General features: G+C 41.5%; 1 protein-coding gene across 1 annotated transcript in view; it reads left to right on the plus strand.

The window, feature by feature from the left end:
* Positions 1 to 17892, plus strand: part of LOC140468136 (complement C3-like) — a 116107-nt gene that overhangs the window by 15285 nt on the left and 82930 nt on the right. The window contains exons 6-16 of the mRNA XM_072564332.1: positions 950 to 1032; positions 3725 to 3812; positions 3896 to 3998; positions 4976 to 5096; positions 6567 to 6682; positions 6777 to 6923; positions 9577 to 9789; positions 12807 to 13010; positions 14622 to 14786; positions 16221 to 16350; positions 17714 to 17785. Of these exons, the coding sequence (XP_072420433.1) occupies positions 950 to 1032; positions 3725 to 3812; positions 3896 to 3998; positions 4976 to 5096; positions 6567 to 6682; positions 6777 to 6923; positions 9577 to 9789; positions 12807 to 13010; positions 14622 to 14786; positions 16221 to 16350; positions 17714 to 17785 (1442 nt within the window). The remainder of the gene's footprint in view (positions 1 to 949; positions 1033 to 3724; positions 3813 to 3895; positions 3999 to 4975; positions 5097 to 6566; positions 6683 to 6776; positions 6924 to 9576; positions 9790 to 12806; positions 13011 to 14621; positions 14787 to 16220; positions 16351 to 17713; positions 17786 to 17892) is intronic.

Here is a 17892-nt window from a genome sequence, read left to right on the forward strand (position 1 = left end):
CGGGCAATTTAGCATGGCCAATTCACCTGACCTGCACATCTTTGGACTGTGGGAGGAAACCGGAGCACCCGGAGGAAACCCACGCAAACACAGGGAGAATGTGCAAACTCCACACAGAGAATTGAACCCGGGTCTCTGGTGCTGTGAGGCAGCAGTGCTAACCACTGTGCCACCGTGCCGCCCATTCCCCACACTCCCCTCAGACTAATGCATCTAACGCAAAGGACAATTTAGCATGGCCTATTCACCTGACCTGTGGGAGGAAACCAGAGCAAACCCACACAGACACTGGGAGAATGTGCAAACTCCACACAGACAGTCACCCAAGGGCTAGAATCGAACCTGGGACTTGGTGCTGTGAGGCAGCAGTGCTAACCACTGAGCCACCATGCCACCCCCCTACTCAGAATTATTTCTTTAATTAATTATGGGCGGCACAGTGGCAAGCACTACTGCCTCACAGAGCCAGAGACCTGGTTCAATTCCCACCTCAGGCAACTGTCTGTGTGGAGTTTGCACATTTTCCCTGTGTTTGCGTGGGTTTCCTCCGGGTGCTCCGGTTTCCTCCCACAGTCCAAAAATGTGCAGGTTAGGTGAATTGGCCATGCTACATTGCCTGTAGTATTAGGTGAAGGGGTAAATGTAAGAGAATGGGTCTGGGGGTGGGTTGCTCTTTGGTGGGTCGGTGTGAACTTGTTGGGCTGAAGGGCCTGTTTCCACACTGTAAGTAATCTAACCTAATAATTTAAAATGCTTTGTCGAATTTGAACTTTATTGTTCAGTATGTTCTTTAAACAAAAGCTAACAAGAGCTAATTTTGCTTTGGTATTTGGGGAATGTATTTTGATTAAATTAAATAGATTTTAAAATAGGAGACACTCATAGATTTGCCATTCTTTATAATGAATAAAGCAAACATCTGAAATTGTTTAACTGATGTATTTTCCAGCATTGGAGTGTGGAAGATTGCTGCAAGCTATAAAGAGGCCAGCCATGTCAATTACACCACTGAATTTGAAGTTAAGGAATACGGTGGGTAAATTGAACTAATGTTTACTTTCGTCTGTGCCCTGCCTTGTTTTATTAAAACAGATACTGAAAGGAAGACACCTCAAGGTATAGGTTTAATAAACCAGCATAAATGTTACAGTTTGGAAACCTAGCTTTTTGTTCTGCTTCATTTGGCAAGTTGGTGGCAGAGTGGTGCTGTCACTTGACGAGTAATTCAGATTCCCCAGGCTGTTCTCCTGGGAGCATGGTGTCCCACCATGGCTGTTGGGGAGATCTGAAGTCAACTAAAAGAAAAATCTGGAATTCAAAGCCAGTCTAATGATAACCACGCTAGCACTGCCAGATGTCATAAAAAAAAACCCTACTGTGTCACTGCTGCCCTCCAGGGAAGGCCATCTGCTATTCTTACCTGGTCGGGCTGACATGTGACTCCAGACCCACAGCATTGTCAGTGATTCTCAACTGCCCTCTGGGCAACTAGAGATGGGCAATAATTGTTGGCCTGTGGGCAGTGGCACTTCCATCCCATCAACAACTAAAATAGAAATTGTACAAAACCTATGACAAAACATTTCAGCGCACTGGTTGTTCTGTTAATGTGTGCGTTTTGTTAATGCAAACTCGCTGTTACGTGATTGAGGAAGTGGGGACGCTGTTTCTAAAGAACAATCTTTTAAAATGTGTGTTGGCTGTAACGTGACTGCAGCAGCAACACTTTAAACATTGTTTGTAAAGTGCAATTTTTCTAAAACACAGAATGGTTGCACAAGAATGCAACCACCGCGCTATTGAGGAGCTGACTGTGTTGTTGTGATTTTGCAATTAGATGCTAAGATCACTCTGTTGAGTTGTAGGATCTATTCTTCAGCTACCAATGGATCCTCCCTTCTGCATGATTGGTTGGCACTGCTGTCTCAGCACCAGAACCTGGGTTTGATTCCAGTGTGAGGTGACTGTCTGTGTGGAGGTTGCACATTCTCCATGGATTTACTCTGGGTTCTCCAGTTTCCTTCCACAGTGCAAAGATGTGCAGGTTAGGTTAATCGGCTGTTCTTAAATGTCCTGTAGCGTTCAGGGTAGATGGGTTAGCCATCATAAATGTGAGGTTATGAGGATAGGGTGTGGGTGTGGGATGCTCTTCAGGGAGGCTGTGTATACTCAAATGGCCTATACCTATGCTCTAGGGATTCTATGTTACCTGATATGCTCATAGCTGGTAGTGGTTGGTTGAATGGGCGCCCTGATAATTTGCCCTGATTAAGTCTGCAGCAGGCAGGTCTCTGGATGGTGCATTGATCATTGAGGCCTTTAATCAACACCAAATGAAGGTCCACATCCTGCAGCATACAGAATGCTTGAGTGTGGAAACCATGACGAGCAATCCTGTGAGAGATGCTGCAACATTTGGATCCTTTCTTCAAAAGCCCTCTGATAGGTTGATAACCAATCCTTGGAATGGACAAGGTGGGTGCAGGACTTGCTGAGAGCCATGCCTTGCTGTTTCTCAAAGGGAAGGACTCAGTGGCATTTTCATAATAGATCCCAAAACTTTCAGTGATCTTAACATCTGGTCGCAAAAACCAATGCAATAGCACAACTTACACCACCCATTCCCCCACTATCAGTTGCATCCATTGACCAACCCAACCTCGGCCATCACTTGTCTGTGACGTAGAATCCAGCAAGGATTTTACACCCTGGAAGAATTATTATAATATCTAACAATATTCATGACTGAATACCACTTGGCAAGTCTTCCACAACAGACGTGACCAGCGCCCTCCAAGAGCCATCCTTGCCTTCATTAACATCACCATCATGCCAGGTCAATAGCAAGCTTGTTGACATTGACAGATAACCCACTAAGCTCAAGATATTACAAAAAACGTTCTTCTAAATAAAAACCAAAAGATTTAGTTTATTCCCATTCTAGTCCCATGATATTATTGTGCCAAGTGTGTAATCTCAAATTTGGAACTTTAATCCCTGAAGATTTCCATTGATTAATGTATTGCTTGCGGCACAGTGGCTCAGTGGTTAACACTGTTGCCTCACAGTGGCAGGAACCAGGGATTGATTCCAGCCTCAGGTGACTGTCTGTGTGGAGTTTGCACATTCTCCCCGTGTCTGCGTGGGTTTCCCTCAGGTGCTCTGGTTTCCCCAACAATCCAAAGATGTTTAGGTTCTGTGAGTTGGCCATACTAAATTGCCCATAGTGTTCAGGGATGTGGAGGTTAGGTGCATTAGTCGGGGTAAGTGGAGAGCAATGGGGAGCTGGTCTGGGTGGGTTACTCTTCGGAGGGGTCGGGTTGGGCTGCAGGGCCTGTTCCCACACTGTAGCAAGTCTATTCTCAAAAAAATCTATTTCTGTTGGTTAGGGAGGTTAAACTCTTCACGGGACTTGTTTCAATACTTATAAAGGAGCTGTGCTGTGAGGTGATGGGTACAGCTTCCTCAATCCCACTCTATCATTCTGTTTCACATGACCAACCTGTGATTTCATGCATTAGAACGAGTTGAAAGAGTTCATGAAACTATTTTTGGTTTTCACTCTAGGATTTGTTTCTCGATGAGCACCATTAAAGTCATTGTCTTCTGATTCATTTGACTGTGATACCTCAGTGTGTGTCTATGTTTGAATGTAAAGCAACACGGGAATCGGTCAGTAATTGTAATATTTTAAACGCTGTTTTGACTTGGCTTGTTTTGATAGTGTTACCGAGTTTTGAAGTTACCCTTGAAGCAGAGAAGCATTTTTTCTATGTTGATGATAATAGACTGGATGTTTCAATCACTGCAAGGTTAGTATTCTTCCTTCGGAGACCAGCTTTCCAGCAAGCTTGTTCCAATGACCATTTTAACAGATCTATTTTCTCATTTTTAGATTCGTCTATGGAAAGCCTGTTGAGGGTCGCGCATTTGTTATGTTTGGAATAATGAAGGATGGTGAAAGGATAGGCATTCCATCATCACTTCAATCAGTTGCTGTAAGTGAAAAAGCAAAAAATTACTGGAATATTACTGGATGATTTTGGGATCGTGTAGGGGAACCAGCTGAGAATAGTTCACAGGTCGGCGCAACATTGAAGGCCAAAAGGCCTATTCTGTGCTGTATTGTTCTATGTTCTAAATGTGGGATTTACCCAACTGCCAGCATATTCATCTGGATTGGCATCACATTGACAAATAAGGCATGTTCATCTGATAAATACTGAAAGAACGTGGATGCTGTAAATTGAAAACAAAAGTTGCCGGAAAAGCTCAGCAAGTCTGGTAGCATGTGCGGAGAAAAAATCATTGTTAATGTTTCGGGTCCGATGACCTGAGGAAGGTCTGCTTTTGTATTGGCATGTTCGTCTGGATTCGCATCACAATGATAAGTGGAAAAGCTTAAGAGTTTGAAGAATTGACTAAGTAGGAAAATAACTGTTCTCTTGATGAGGAAACATTTTCACATTGAAAAATACTTACATTGTCGTACAAAACTGACAGCTTTCAACAAAACAAAGTTATTTAATGTTCTTGGCCCTTGAAGTGATGTAGGATTTAAAATCAGGGATAGAAAATCAATCACATTGTCCAGTACTTTCAGATTCTAAATATCCAGTGCCCATTGTGAACTGGAGTTCATTGCAGACACAGAAGACACACTGGACGTAGGTTTGCTTGCTGAAATGGAAAGTTCGTTTTCAGATGTTTCATCGCCACCATGATGATGTCACCCAGTATGGCTTCATTAGGAGGCTCACTCTTGATGTTACCTAGTATGGTGATGAAATGTCTGAAAATGAACCTTCCAGCTCAGCGAGCAAACCTACATCCAGAACCTCAACCTGAGCTACAAATCTTCACAAAACCCACAGAGGATACACAGCAGAACATTAGAAAATTATTGAATAATTTATTTGATAGGGTCCTGCAGTTATTGTAGGACCCTGGCCTGACCTAAAGTATTTAATTTCAGATTATAGATGGACGAGGAGATGCTTCTTTGACAAGTGAAGTTTTCAAAACCAGTTTTCCTGACATTTACGAACTTGTAGGATGCTCAATTTATATTACTGCCAGTGTCATAACACATACAGGTATGTATATTTCATTGTGCATAATATAGTTAAAGGGGAATCTTGTACGTGCAATAAAGATGTGAAAACAAGGATTGATTTCTGCCTTTAGTATTTATATTTACAAATAGTGAATCTCTATAAATGTGCCAGAACAGTGTTAATTTTGTGACAGCAGAACAAGTGCCAGCTGGAATAGGTCATTCCATAACAGCTTTATTGTCCTTTTGCCTCGATTCCACCCTATCCTATCCCTACATGACTTTAGATCCAAAAATCTATTGATCTCTTTCTTGAATAGACTCATTGCTTGAAAAAGCCATGGCTGTCCATCTCTCAGCCCCCGACCCACAAGCCTCATTCCTGATGAAGGGCTTATGCCCGATTCTACTGTTCCTCGGATGCTGCCTGTGGGTCTGGAATCATATTTAGACCAAGCTAGCTAACGATGGTACTTCAGAAAGTAGAGAACCAGCAGGTGTTTTACAACAATTGATAGAGGCCACATGTTCCCCCTCCAGCTATCATTTTTATTCCATATTTATTCATTGAATCCAAATTCCACCATCTGTTATGGTAGGATTTCAACCCAAGTCCCCACAGAACATTGTCATTTACAATACTGCCTCATCCAAGAAAGTATGTCAGTAATGTTTAACTGATATAGATCAGTTTTGATACAAACCAGTTACTTCAGTCCAGAGGCTGCACACTGTTGTGTATCTGGTGTCATAGGTTGACCAGCCCAGCTAAGGGTGATAAATTATTTTCCCTGAAAGAACTAAATAAACTTGCCGAGTTTTTCATAACCATCTGACTTCTAAAAAAGTAAATTTTTTTAATCAACCTGGTCAAAGATGTTATGTCTGAAGTAGGTGGGATTTGAACCTGGATAACCTGCCTCAGAGGTAGGACACTACCATCGCGCCACAAGATCTCTCCAACACTCTGATCATATCGTGGTCAATCTTAATGAGACTGTTTATTTTATATTCTTTGTAATGAGTATTTTTATTCCAGATTCATTAACTAATCAAACTTAAATTCCCCTCGACGATGGGATTTGAAATTGGGCCTTTGAAGCATTGGTTTGCGCCCCTAGGTTACTTAGGCGAAAGTGAGTACTGCAGATGCTGGAGATTAGAGTCAAGATTAGAGTGGTGCTGGAAAAGCACAGCAGGTCAGGCAGCATCCGAGGAGCAGGAGAATCGATGTTTGTCTATCGTTGTTGTGCAACTGTCCCTCAGTGAAAGTTAAAAGATTTATCATTTAAAAATGTAGTGAATTCACTGCGAAACCAATTAGTGAAAATCCAATGAATTGTTGATCTGGGTTTGGTTAATTGTGTTCTCTGTTTATTTTCTGTGAAAACAGCGCATCAGAGGCAATGACAGTGTTTCATTTAATAAGCCTTTAGCAGAAATGTTTCAAATCAGGTATTTGCTAAAACACTGTACATTTACTCATATTTCTTTTTGCCTTATGATTTAGGCAGTGACATGGTCGAAGCAGAAAAATCAGGAATAAAAATAGTCACCTCCCCGTACACCATATTATTTACCAAGACTTCCAAGTATTACAAGCCTGGAATGCCATTTGATTTAATGGTACAAACCTCTCCATTTACTTCACCCTTTCTTTCTAAACCTTACATACGTATCTTTGTTCCATAAGAAAATTTATCTTTCTTCTTTATCTGAGGTCTACGTAACAAACCCTGATGGTTCACCAGCCAGTGGAATCCCCGTGATGGTCAATGGAGGACAAAGTCACTCAAAAACCCAACATGATGGTATTGCCAGGTTGACATTAAATACAGTTGGACAGCCACAAAATATACAAGTAAAAGTGAGTACACTAAATAGAGAGCTATAGACCAATAAGGCACAGAGGAGACCTTGCTCGCTCAAAAAGCCACCTAATTTGGTACAACCTTTCTGCTCTTTTTCCTAACCCTACATGTCACATCCTTTCACATATATATCCAATGTCCTTTCTGAATGTTACTATTTGTCAAGGATCAGACCAAACCACCTCAAAGTATATTTTTTAAAAAAGCCTAGATCCTAATTTTTTCTTATTTTAAAGGTAATTGCCAGGCGTTGTGTTCTGGATCGGTCAAACTACAGTCTTGAAGCAAAACACACTTTATTCACACATTGCAGTTAAAATGCAACAAAAGGAAGAATTGGAATGACTTAACTCTATTGGAAAACAGAACAGAATAATAGGTTATTTAACTACTCTCTGTCTTTTGCCAATAAGCCAATTATGTGGAGTACACTTAAGAGGGAGAACAGGAGATTGAAAAGGGGGCATGAGACAGCCTTGGCAAATAAGATTGAGGAGAAGCTGAAGTGATTCGTGTATGGAATGAGCTGCCAGAGGAAGTGGTGGAGGCTGGTACATTTGCAGCATTTAAAGGGCATTTGGATGGGTATATGAATAGGAAGGGTTTGGAGGGATATGGGCCGGGTGCTGGCAGGTGGGACTAGATTGGGTTGGGATATCTGGTCGGCAGGGACAGGTTGGACCGAAGGGTCTGTTTCCATGCTGCACGTCTCTATGACTCTATGAATGTATTAAGGACAGAAAGGCGACTAAAGAGAAAATAGGGTACCTTAAAGATCAACAAGGGCACCTATGTATGGAACAGCAGGCAATACTATACGAGTATTTTGCATCAGCGTTTACTGTGGAGGAGGATTTAGAAGATAGAGAATGTGGGGAAATAAATAGCAACATCTTGAAAAATGTCCATTTCTCAAAGGAGGAAATGTCGGATGTCTTAGAAAGCGTAAAGGTGGATAAATCCCTAACATTTGATCAGGTGTATCCTAGAACTCTGTGGGAAGAGAGGGAAGAGATTGCTGAGCCCTTTGCTGAGGTATTTGTATCATTGATAGCCACAAGTGAGATGCCAGAAGATTGGAGGTTGGCCAGCATAGTACCAGTATTCATGACAGGTGGCAAGGAAAAGCCCAGGAACTATATATTGGTATCCAGTTCTGGTTGCTCAGTTATAGGAAGGATGTTATTAAATTGAAGAGGGTTCAGAACAGATTTACCAGGATGCTGCCGGGTATGGAAGGTTTGGATTATAGAGAAAGGCTGGATAGGCTGGGATTATTTTCATGGCATCATGTTCGGTACATCATCTTTGTTATATGAGAAGTAGGATAAAGATTGTTTTGCCCATTTCTTTTTTATCTGAGCTTTATGTCACAAACCCTGATGATTCCCATAAACACACCCTTGGCAAAGGCAAATTCAGTAAAAGAGATTGTCTCACATGCAATTCTAGCAGCACGCAGAGAACCCCAGTTTTTAGTGGTAACACAGAGATGAAAAACAACTTCCATATCCAACTCCAAGACCCCAGGAGCAACTGCTACTGAAAATCAAAGCTAAAATCCCTGGGTGCTTGACCCCCACCCATTCAGGCTGCTTCTATATTCCAGTTGGGAATCTGTTTAGCTCAGCTGGCTGGATTGTTTACAGAGTAGTATGATGCCAACAGGGTGGGTTCAATCCCCCTTACCGGTTTGAGTTTACCACAGATGACTCTCTTTCTCAACCTCTTGCCTTGCCTGAGGTCTGATGGCCCTCAGGTTAAATCACAACCAGTTACTTCTCTCGAATGAGTGAGCAACCCCTATGGTCTGGTAAGACTATGGTGGCACAGCAACAACACATTTAAAAAGAAACCCATAGCCTCTCAAATTGTTTTGTTTATTGGCTCCGAGTGGACTGCTTAACTCATCTGCCTTGACCTTTCTTCATAAACGAACCAGGAGAAAATACAGTCCTCAAAGTCATAGTAGTGTCACATATTGAATCTACTTCCACTGTCTACTTTCAGGGAATTCATTTCGTTTCTTTACAACTATCTTAAATTTATGTCCTCTAGACCCACAAATGGAAGCAATCTTTCATTTCTTACTTGATCACAACCCTTCATAATTTAAAATGCATCTATTAAATTCTCCCTTGACCTTTTTTGCCAACAAAGAGAATATTCTTTACTTTATGATGGTGAACAATTCAATGAACAATTGCAATGTGGTTTCAATTGAAGATGACAGAATGTCAGATATACTTTCTGTTTTATTGATCTTTAAAAATTAATGTTCCGTATGCATTTGGGCTCCAGATTAATTTCCTGAACACAGAACTTCCCTTGTTTCAGGGAAGGAAGGAATTCCAGAGGGAGGGAATCCAGTCCCTCCTTTCGACCTAAGACATGCCCAGTGATTAAAACTGTGTTACCACTAAAAACTGGGGTTCTCTGCGTGCTGCTAGAATTGACATGTGATTAAAACTGGGATGATTGTCAGGCCAGCATTGGAGGAACATGTGTCTCAGTTGGTGTACCAACCTTCTTCCTGCTGATTTTATCCCTGATATGGAAGATTAATCTCACTTTAGTAAATGTTTGCCATTTGCACGTGACTAATTGACCGCAGTGTTGCTTCCGGATTGTTCATTTCTCTACTTACAGGTTGAAACTAACGTTCCCGACACTCCTAAAGCACGGCAGGCCTCTGCAAGTTTGGTGGCACAGCCATATCAGACACAGGCTGGCTCGATGAACTACCTGCACATTGGCATTCAGCCAGCAGAACTCAGTCCTGGAAGTAATTTAGTTGTTCATCTCAGTCTCCGAAATGACAATATGGGAATCCAGAACCAGATAAAGTACTTTAGCTATATGGTATGTTTTCTGTTTCACCGGTGGTTAGAGGGTCTCAGTTTAAAAAGCAATCACTTGTGGAGAGAGGAGATATCACTGAGGCCATTCTGTCCATTGGGTTGTGAATCATTTTAACTCATGGATTATATATTTTTAAAATTCATTCAGAGGATGTGGGCATCACTGGCTAGTCCAGCATTTATTGCCCATCCCTAATTGCCCCAGAGGGCAGTTAAGAGTCTGCACTTGCACTTGCACACACTATGCAAGTTCCTCCAATTTGTGAGATTCTTATGCTTTCCAGTTACTAATGTAGTTTCCACAAGCAAGCTTTCTTGTGGAATTAAAGGGATTAAAGGTTATGTAACTATAGGACAAGAGGTAGAAATCCATCAGCCTTGAATTAACTGATTTATTTAATTTTATTTATTTATTGTAATGTATATTTTGTCATAAAATACAGTCAAAAATGTTGTGTTGTACAGTGTCACCACACTCTGGCGCCATCTAATGAGTCAGGATTGGATGCTGGAACAAGGGCTGAATCCTTATTCTGTATGAGAGGAGTGAAGGAACTGAAATTCATGACATAGATTTGGGATGGTGTTCATCCCAGGCCTTGTCTGTTCATCATCCTGTGGGATGGAAGGTGCATCATCCTATAGTTAGAAGAAAGCAGAAGTGATATGGATAACATTTATATCACACTTAACATTGCAAAAGAACATTATCTGTCCAGATATTGTCATGGCTGTGGTCTTCATGTCTGCAAATCAGTAATAATATTCCTTCTGCATTACAACAGTGATTACAATACAAAAACTTTGCATTAATTCATTAGTTTAGGATGTCCTGGGTGCTTGATAAATGGTATTTAAAGTCCAATAACGTCTCCTCTCTATATTACAACATAGGAAGTGGGCTCTTTTTGAGAAAGAATATTGCTTGGAAGATTATCTCAGGGTGTAGATTAGATTAGATTAGATTACTTACAGTGTGGAAACAGGCCCTTCGGCCCAACAAGTCCACACTGACCCGCTCGAAGCGCAACCCACCCAGACCCATTCCTCTACATTTATCACTTCACCTAACACAATGGGCAATTTAGCATGGCCAATTCACCCTGACCTGCACATTTTTTTTGGACTGTGGGAGGAAACCGGAGCACCTGGAGGAGACCCACGCAGACACGGGGAGAATGTGCAAACTCCACACAGTCAGTCGCCTGAGGCGGGAATTGAACCAATAGCAGTCAGAGTTGCCTTGTCTGGTTAAGTCTGATACAAAAACACAATGTTGGAAATGGTGAAAATCTGAAATAAAGACAACACATTGGGAAACATTCAGCAGACTGGGCAGCGTCTGCGGATAGAAACCAAGTTAATGTTTCAAGCTGTTGGCCCTTCATTAAGGTTACAATGTGGAAGGAGGCTATTCAGTCCATTGGGCCTGATCGGCACTCAGTAACCATCTCCTGCATTTTCCCTCATATCCTTACGCACCTTTGCAATCCCAATAATGCCCTGTGAAATGCCTCAGGTGATCCTGCCTCCACCATATTTCCATCAGATCATTGCATTCCCTAACTACTCACTGTGTGAAAAAGTTCTTTTTCCTACTTCACCCTTGCTTTATTTACATTAAACCACTCAAAACCCTTTCACTCTTGCTTCTTTTGCAAGTAGAACCAGCTTCACACTATCTGTTCTATCCCATCCCACTCATTTTAAAAATAAAATTCATTTGTGGGACTTGGGCGTTGCTGGCTGGCCATCCTTATTCGCCCTTGAGAAGGTGATGATGAGCTGCCTTCTTGAATCACTGCAGTCCATTTGCTGTAACTTTCCAGCAATTGATACAACAGAGGGCAGTTGAGAGTCAACCACATAGCTGTGGCTCTGGAGTCACATGTAGGCCAGATCAGGTAAGGATGGAAGATTTCCCTTCCCTAAAGGGCATTAGTGAACCAGATGGGCTTTTCTGATGATTGCTTCATGGTCATTATTAGGCTCTTAATTCCAGATTTATTTTTATTGAATTCAAATTCCACCATCTACCATGACACGATTCAAATCCAGGTCCCCAGAACATTATTCTGGGTTAATAGTCAAGCAATAATACCACTCAGCCGTTGCCTCCCCATTCCTGATTTTAAAAACCTCAATCAGATCTCCTCTCATAGCCTTCCTGTCTCGAGGATATCTTAATGTTGTATCTCTCCACAATCGCTGTCCGACATCTTGAGCATTTCTATCAGTTTGCTTTTGTTTCTGGCTCAGCCTACAACAGTTACAAGGAAGGGTTTGATATCCTTGGTTGGCTGGTTGGAGGATCAAGGCAAGGTCTATTATGGGAAAATACATGTTAGCCGTGAATCAACAGCAGGTTATGGCATTCTGAGAGCAACAGTATAACACATTCAACCCGCTAAATAATTTCTGCCGTGCTTCTCAAAGTGCACAAAGCCTTCGGGCAGTTCAAAATTTGACCTGTTTCCACTATGCTAAAACAGGCGTGGCTATTTATTAATATGCGTTCGGAATCGTAAGGATTCAATTGTTCAAAAATATGTTTATAGTTTATATTAAGCTGTTTTACTTTCTCAATTACTTCATATGGTGAGGTTTTCAAAATTGTCCCAAATAAAATAGAGAACTGCGGAGATCTGCAAACCAAAATGGAGAATTACGGAGAAACTCAGCAGGTCTCGCAGCGTCTGTGGAGAGTGAAACAGGGTTAATCCAGTGGGCGAAAGTGAGAACTGCAGGTGCTGGAGATCAGAGTCGAGAGTGTGGTGCTGGAAAAGCACAGCAGGTCAGGCAGCATCCGAGGAGCAGGAGAATCGACGTTTCGGGCAAAAGCTCTCCGTCAGGAACATTTCAAATCCAGTGACCCATCAGATGTGAAATGTTATTTCTGTTCCTCTCCCCACAGATGTTGCATGATCTGCTGAGGTTTCTCCATAATTCTCTGTTTTATTTTGTTTCAGAATGATCAATTGTATTTTAACCTACTTATTTTCACTTCCTTTTAATCAGTTGATAAACAAAGGAAAGATTGTGACCGTTGGACGACAGCCAAGGGAGATTGGCCAAATTGTGGTGAACATGCTCATTCCAATCAGCTCTGATTTAATACCATCCTTCAGACTACTGGTCTATTACTACGTGACAAAGGGAGCAAATATAGAAGTGGTTGCTGATTCTGTCTGGATTGATGTGAAAGACACATGCATGGGAACAGTAAGCATTCCTGTTTTCTATTTGATTTGTTTCGGTTAGGAATCTGCAATGTTTTCACACCCAGCCCCAATGCTGAGAGATGAGGGAGAATGAAAGCACAAAATTACACTCGTTAGCACATCATCTTTCAGTGTTAAAATGAAATGGGTTACTCCAGCAATAGTAGCAGGGCATTTTGACAATCATGATAATATCAGGTAGAGTTACTATGATGTCATTAAAGTTCTCTGAGGAGTTTTCAAGTGAGCTGGGTAAAGGAGACAGTCTAGGAGAAGTGTATTTGGATTTCCAAAAAGCATTTGATATGGTGCCACATAAAAGGTTACTCTGCAGTAGGTTACAACATGAGACAGATGACCAGATCAAATCATCTAGGAGAAAGTGAGGATGGCAGATGCTGGAGATCAGAGTCAAGAGTGTGGCGCTGGAAAAGCACAGCAGGTCAGGCAGCTAATGCCCGAAACGTCAGTTCTCCTGCTCCTCGGATGCTGCCTGACCTGCTGTGCATTTCCAGCACCACACTCTCAATCAAATCAAATCGACCTTCCTGCCTCTGTATTTGCAATACGATTAAAACCTTCAAAGGCCCTCAAAAGTGATATTTAAACAGACTTTAAAATGACCAATTCCAGACTCTGTGACTTATCCTGATCCAGGGCTTGTATCTTAAAGAAAGGATTTAATTATTTATTAACAATTGTTGTAACTTTAATAGAGCGAAATGAAACAACATAACAATTTAATTAACTTAAACCCCATAACCTTTGTTTTCAGCCTAGTTTACACAAAGTCAGAGAAGGAAAAAGTGGAGTTAAGGGATAAATAAACGTAGCAAAACTGTTCGCATCACTTGAGCTGTTTTCATGATGCATTGTTCCACAGGCAATTCTGATTGTTTCTTAATTCTGGAACTTCTTTTCCACTAATAGCAGTGGAGTTTGGCTCATTGATTATATTCAAGGCTCAGTTAGGTTTTTGATCCATCGGACAATCAAAGATTATTGGAATGGAAACAGAGATTAGAAATGGAAGCCATAGTCAGTTTAGCAGTAGTCTTGTTAAATGGGAGAACTGGCTTGAGGGGCCAAATGGACTGAACTGCTTCGAATATTCCTCATAACTAATTGCAATTTATATTAAATCTGTGTCCTGCAGTTGCTGTCCCTCTTGCTGACACAAAACCTGTACTCAAAACCCCTCAGACTTTTGAACACCTGGATTACTTATTCCTACATATGCGAGTTGCATTTTAGCCAACTGTTTAGTAGTTGGTAGAGTTGCTACAGTGTTGGGAGCCATAAAAAAGTAAAAAGAACTCTTCCAAGTAAAATCTCAAAGGCAAAGCCTCTGATGGTGCAAGTCTCAAATTCAAAGAGAGAATTACTTGAAGGGGAAAGTTTACAGGGCTAGGGAGTAATAACAGGAAGAATTGGATGAATTGGATAATTCTTACAAATGAATAAAGCTGACTCACCTCTTTCTCAGCTGTTTCATTCTTTAATTCTGTAACTTTAGTATTCTGATTCACTAATTTCAGCAGTGATGAGTTGCATCAATCGAAAGTTATCGCGTTTTTGTGACGATTTCAGACTGACATACATTTCTTCACAGTTGGTAGTGTCTGCTGCAAACCGACACGATGAAAACAAGATTTACAAACCTGGCAAACAGTTTCAACTGAAAATCACAGGTGACTCTGGGGCAACAGTTGGTCTAGTTGCTGTGGATAAAGCCGTGTTTGTGTTGAATAAGAAAAATAAGATAACGCAGAGCAAGGCAAGTAATTCCTGACATTTTTCTAAGCTTTTAAGTTAAGGAAGTGCTGTTAGTGATTAATAAGGGGCAAACACTTAACTTGTGTGATGTTTCTTGGCCAACTGTTTTAAAGTTATTTCGTTTATTTGAAAGCAAAATGGTCAGTAGTTGTCAAGAGATGGACACAGATGCTTAGAAGAGCTGAAGGGATGTAGAGGGTGTTGCAGAAAGGAAATCAAAAGCAGACAGTACTTTGGGATGTTGAGTTTTAGGTGAAAATAGACTGGAAATGAAGATTCTGGTCAGACCAACAGTTGGATGAAAAGGGGTGAAGGACGAAGCCAATATTTAAAGCAATTCATTTTGATTTCCAATTGAGCTGATGAAAGTGGTGACTATGTTGCAGATGCATCCTTCAATAAGGTGCACTCTTTAATAAATCATATTGAGCATCAAAAGAGAATGCAAGTTCTTTAATTTACTCCATTCCCTCCACCACCAACGCTCAGTAGCAGCAGTGTGTACTATCTACAGGAAGCACTGCAAAAATTTGCCAAAGATCTCTCGACAGCACCTTCCAAGACCACAACCACTTTTATCTAGAAGGACAAAGGTAGCAGATACATAGCAGCAAGACCACCTGCAAATTCCCTCCGAGCCACTCGCCATCCTGACTTGAAAATGTATTGCCATTCCTGCAGTGTTACTGGTTCAAAATCCTGAAACTTCCTCCATAATTAAGTGGATTATGGTTTAATCTGTAGCACACAGACTGCAGCAGTTCAAGAAGGCAGCTCACCACTAGGGACAGGCAATAAATATTGGTGCAACCAGCAATGCCTATGTCCCACAAGAGAATAAAAATAAAAATCACACCCACCCGCCCTTAAGAATGTACACAGCTTAAATGAAGCAGTTTTCTGAAGCTCGTTCATTAAAAACCAGCAGAAGAACATGACTGAATAAAGGATTATGGACCTTCCTTCTGTGTACTGGAGCTCACTGCCAATGAGACACTTTCTCAAGTCACACTCAGAAACCTGTTCCTCTGCTTTGCAATATTTCAGTACAGGTATTAGGATAGTAGCTGAGGGCTCCACACTGGGCTTTGTTCTAACAATCACATTTGGCAAAATGTTGAAAGAAAAAGGAACAGTGATCTTAATTCGCTAAATTGTCTCCATCTGCCTGGAATATATCGTTAAGGTTATTGAACTGCTCTTTGCCAGATTTTGAGGCGGTACATCTGTTAATCCATTCAGACACTGTGCTCAATGCTGACACAGTGTTTCCAGCTTTTTCAGATTTCCAATATCTGTTGTGTTCTTTGCTCATTTTGGGAACATTTTCGCTGCACCACTGACACTCTAGCCAGAGAGAAAGCGAGGCAGTAACAGTGTCACGTTGTCAATCCTTCTTTGATTCATGTGGCAGCTTTGTGTGTATTTCATACAGATCTGGGACGTTGTCGAGAAGAATGACATTGGATGCACGCCTGGAAGTGGCAGTGATGTTCTTGGTGTTTTCACAGATGCGGGACTAACAATTATAACAAGCAGTGACCTCAAGACACCTACAAGGACAGGTACTGGTTTCTAGAAGCACTCATTGCATTAACTTCTGCAACTTGTAAAGAGGATTCTGGAGATGTTGAAATTCTATTTGCTGAGATAACTTGTGTTTGAGAATGAATGCGATACTAGTTTAATGCACAGCGCTGGATCTGTGCTGAAGTCTAGTTCAGATTGTCGATAAGCATCTAAATTGCACTTATTCCAACTTAAACCCATCCCCCAAAACTGATATTCCTAACACTTAACATGCCAAAAACTATTGCTATCACCTTTTATGATCCAAGCTTGAGCCACTTACTGCCTCCTTTCCTGTCTTATGCAGTTTTTCTGCATCTGCAGTTTTTGCTCCTCAATAACTCTCCTGTTAACTCCCATAGATAACCTGTACAGAGTCATAGATCTGGACTTCCCGACCCCAGAGAAAAGACTTTGTCTATTTATCCTATCCATGCCCCTCATGATTTTATAAACCTCTATAAGGTTACCCTTCAACCTCTGACCCTCCAGGGAAAACAGCCCCAGCCTGTTCAGCCTCTCCCTATAGCTCAGATCCTCCAACCCTAGCAACACCCTTGTAAATCTTTTCTAAACCCTTTCAAGTTTCACAACATATTTCCGATAGGAAGGAGACCAGAATTGCACGCAATATTCCAACTGTGGCCTAACCAATGTCCTGTACAGCCGCAACATGACCTCCCAACTCCTGTACTCAATACTCTGACCATTAAAAGAAAGCATACCAAACGCCTTCTTCACTATCCTATCTACCTGCGACTCCACTTTCAAGGAGCTATGAACCTGCACTCCAAGGTCTCTTTGTTCAGCAACACTCCCTAGGACCTTTCCATTAAGTATATAAATCCTGCTAAGATTTGCTTTCCCAAAATGCAGCACCTCGCATTTATCTGAATTAAACTCCATCTGCCACTTCTCAGCCCATTGGCCCATTAGGTTAAGATCCTGCTGTAATCTGAGGTAACCCTCTTCGCTGTCCACTACACCTCCAATTTTGGTGTCATCTGCAAACTTACTAACTATACGTCTTGTGCTCACATCCAAATCTTTTATGTAAATGACAACAAGTAGAGGACCCAGCACCGATCCTTGTGGCACTCCACTGGCCACAGGCCTCCAGTCTGAAAAACAACCCTCCACCACCACCCTCTATCTTCCACCTTCGAGCCAGTTCTGTATCCAAATGGCTAGTTCTCCCTGTATTCCAGAGATCTAACCTTGTTGACCAGTCTCCCATGTATGATGAAGGCATGAAGTGAACAAGGTGAAGGCAATTGTGTTTGTAAAATGCATCAATTTGGTTTGAAACCACTGGACTGTAACCCATGCTTTAACATCTATCTCCAAACTTTATTACAGAGCACAAATGCAAACAGCCAATGAAACGCAGACGTCGTGCAACGAGACTTATGGATGTTAAAATGGCTAACTGTACGTGTCTTTGATTGAGTAGAGAATGCTTTGCGATTAATCGTCTTTGTAAGCGTCATTCTGGTGGGAGGTTTTCAACCTATAATATTAGTCCAACTAAAATTTGG

The sequence above is a fragment of the Chiloscyllium punctatum genome, chromosome 46 (assembly GCF_047496795.1).
Source record: "Chiloscyllium punctatum isolate Juve2018m chromosome 46, sChiPun1.3, whole genome shotgun sequence".
NCBI lineage: Eukaryota > Metazoa > Chordata > Chondrichthyes > Orectolobiformes > Hemiscylliidae > Chiloscyllium > Chiloscyllium punctatum.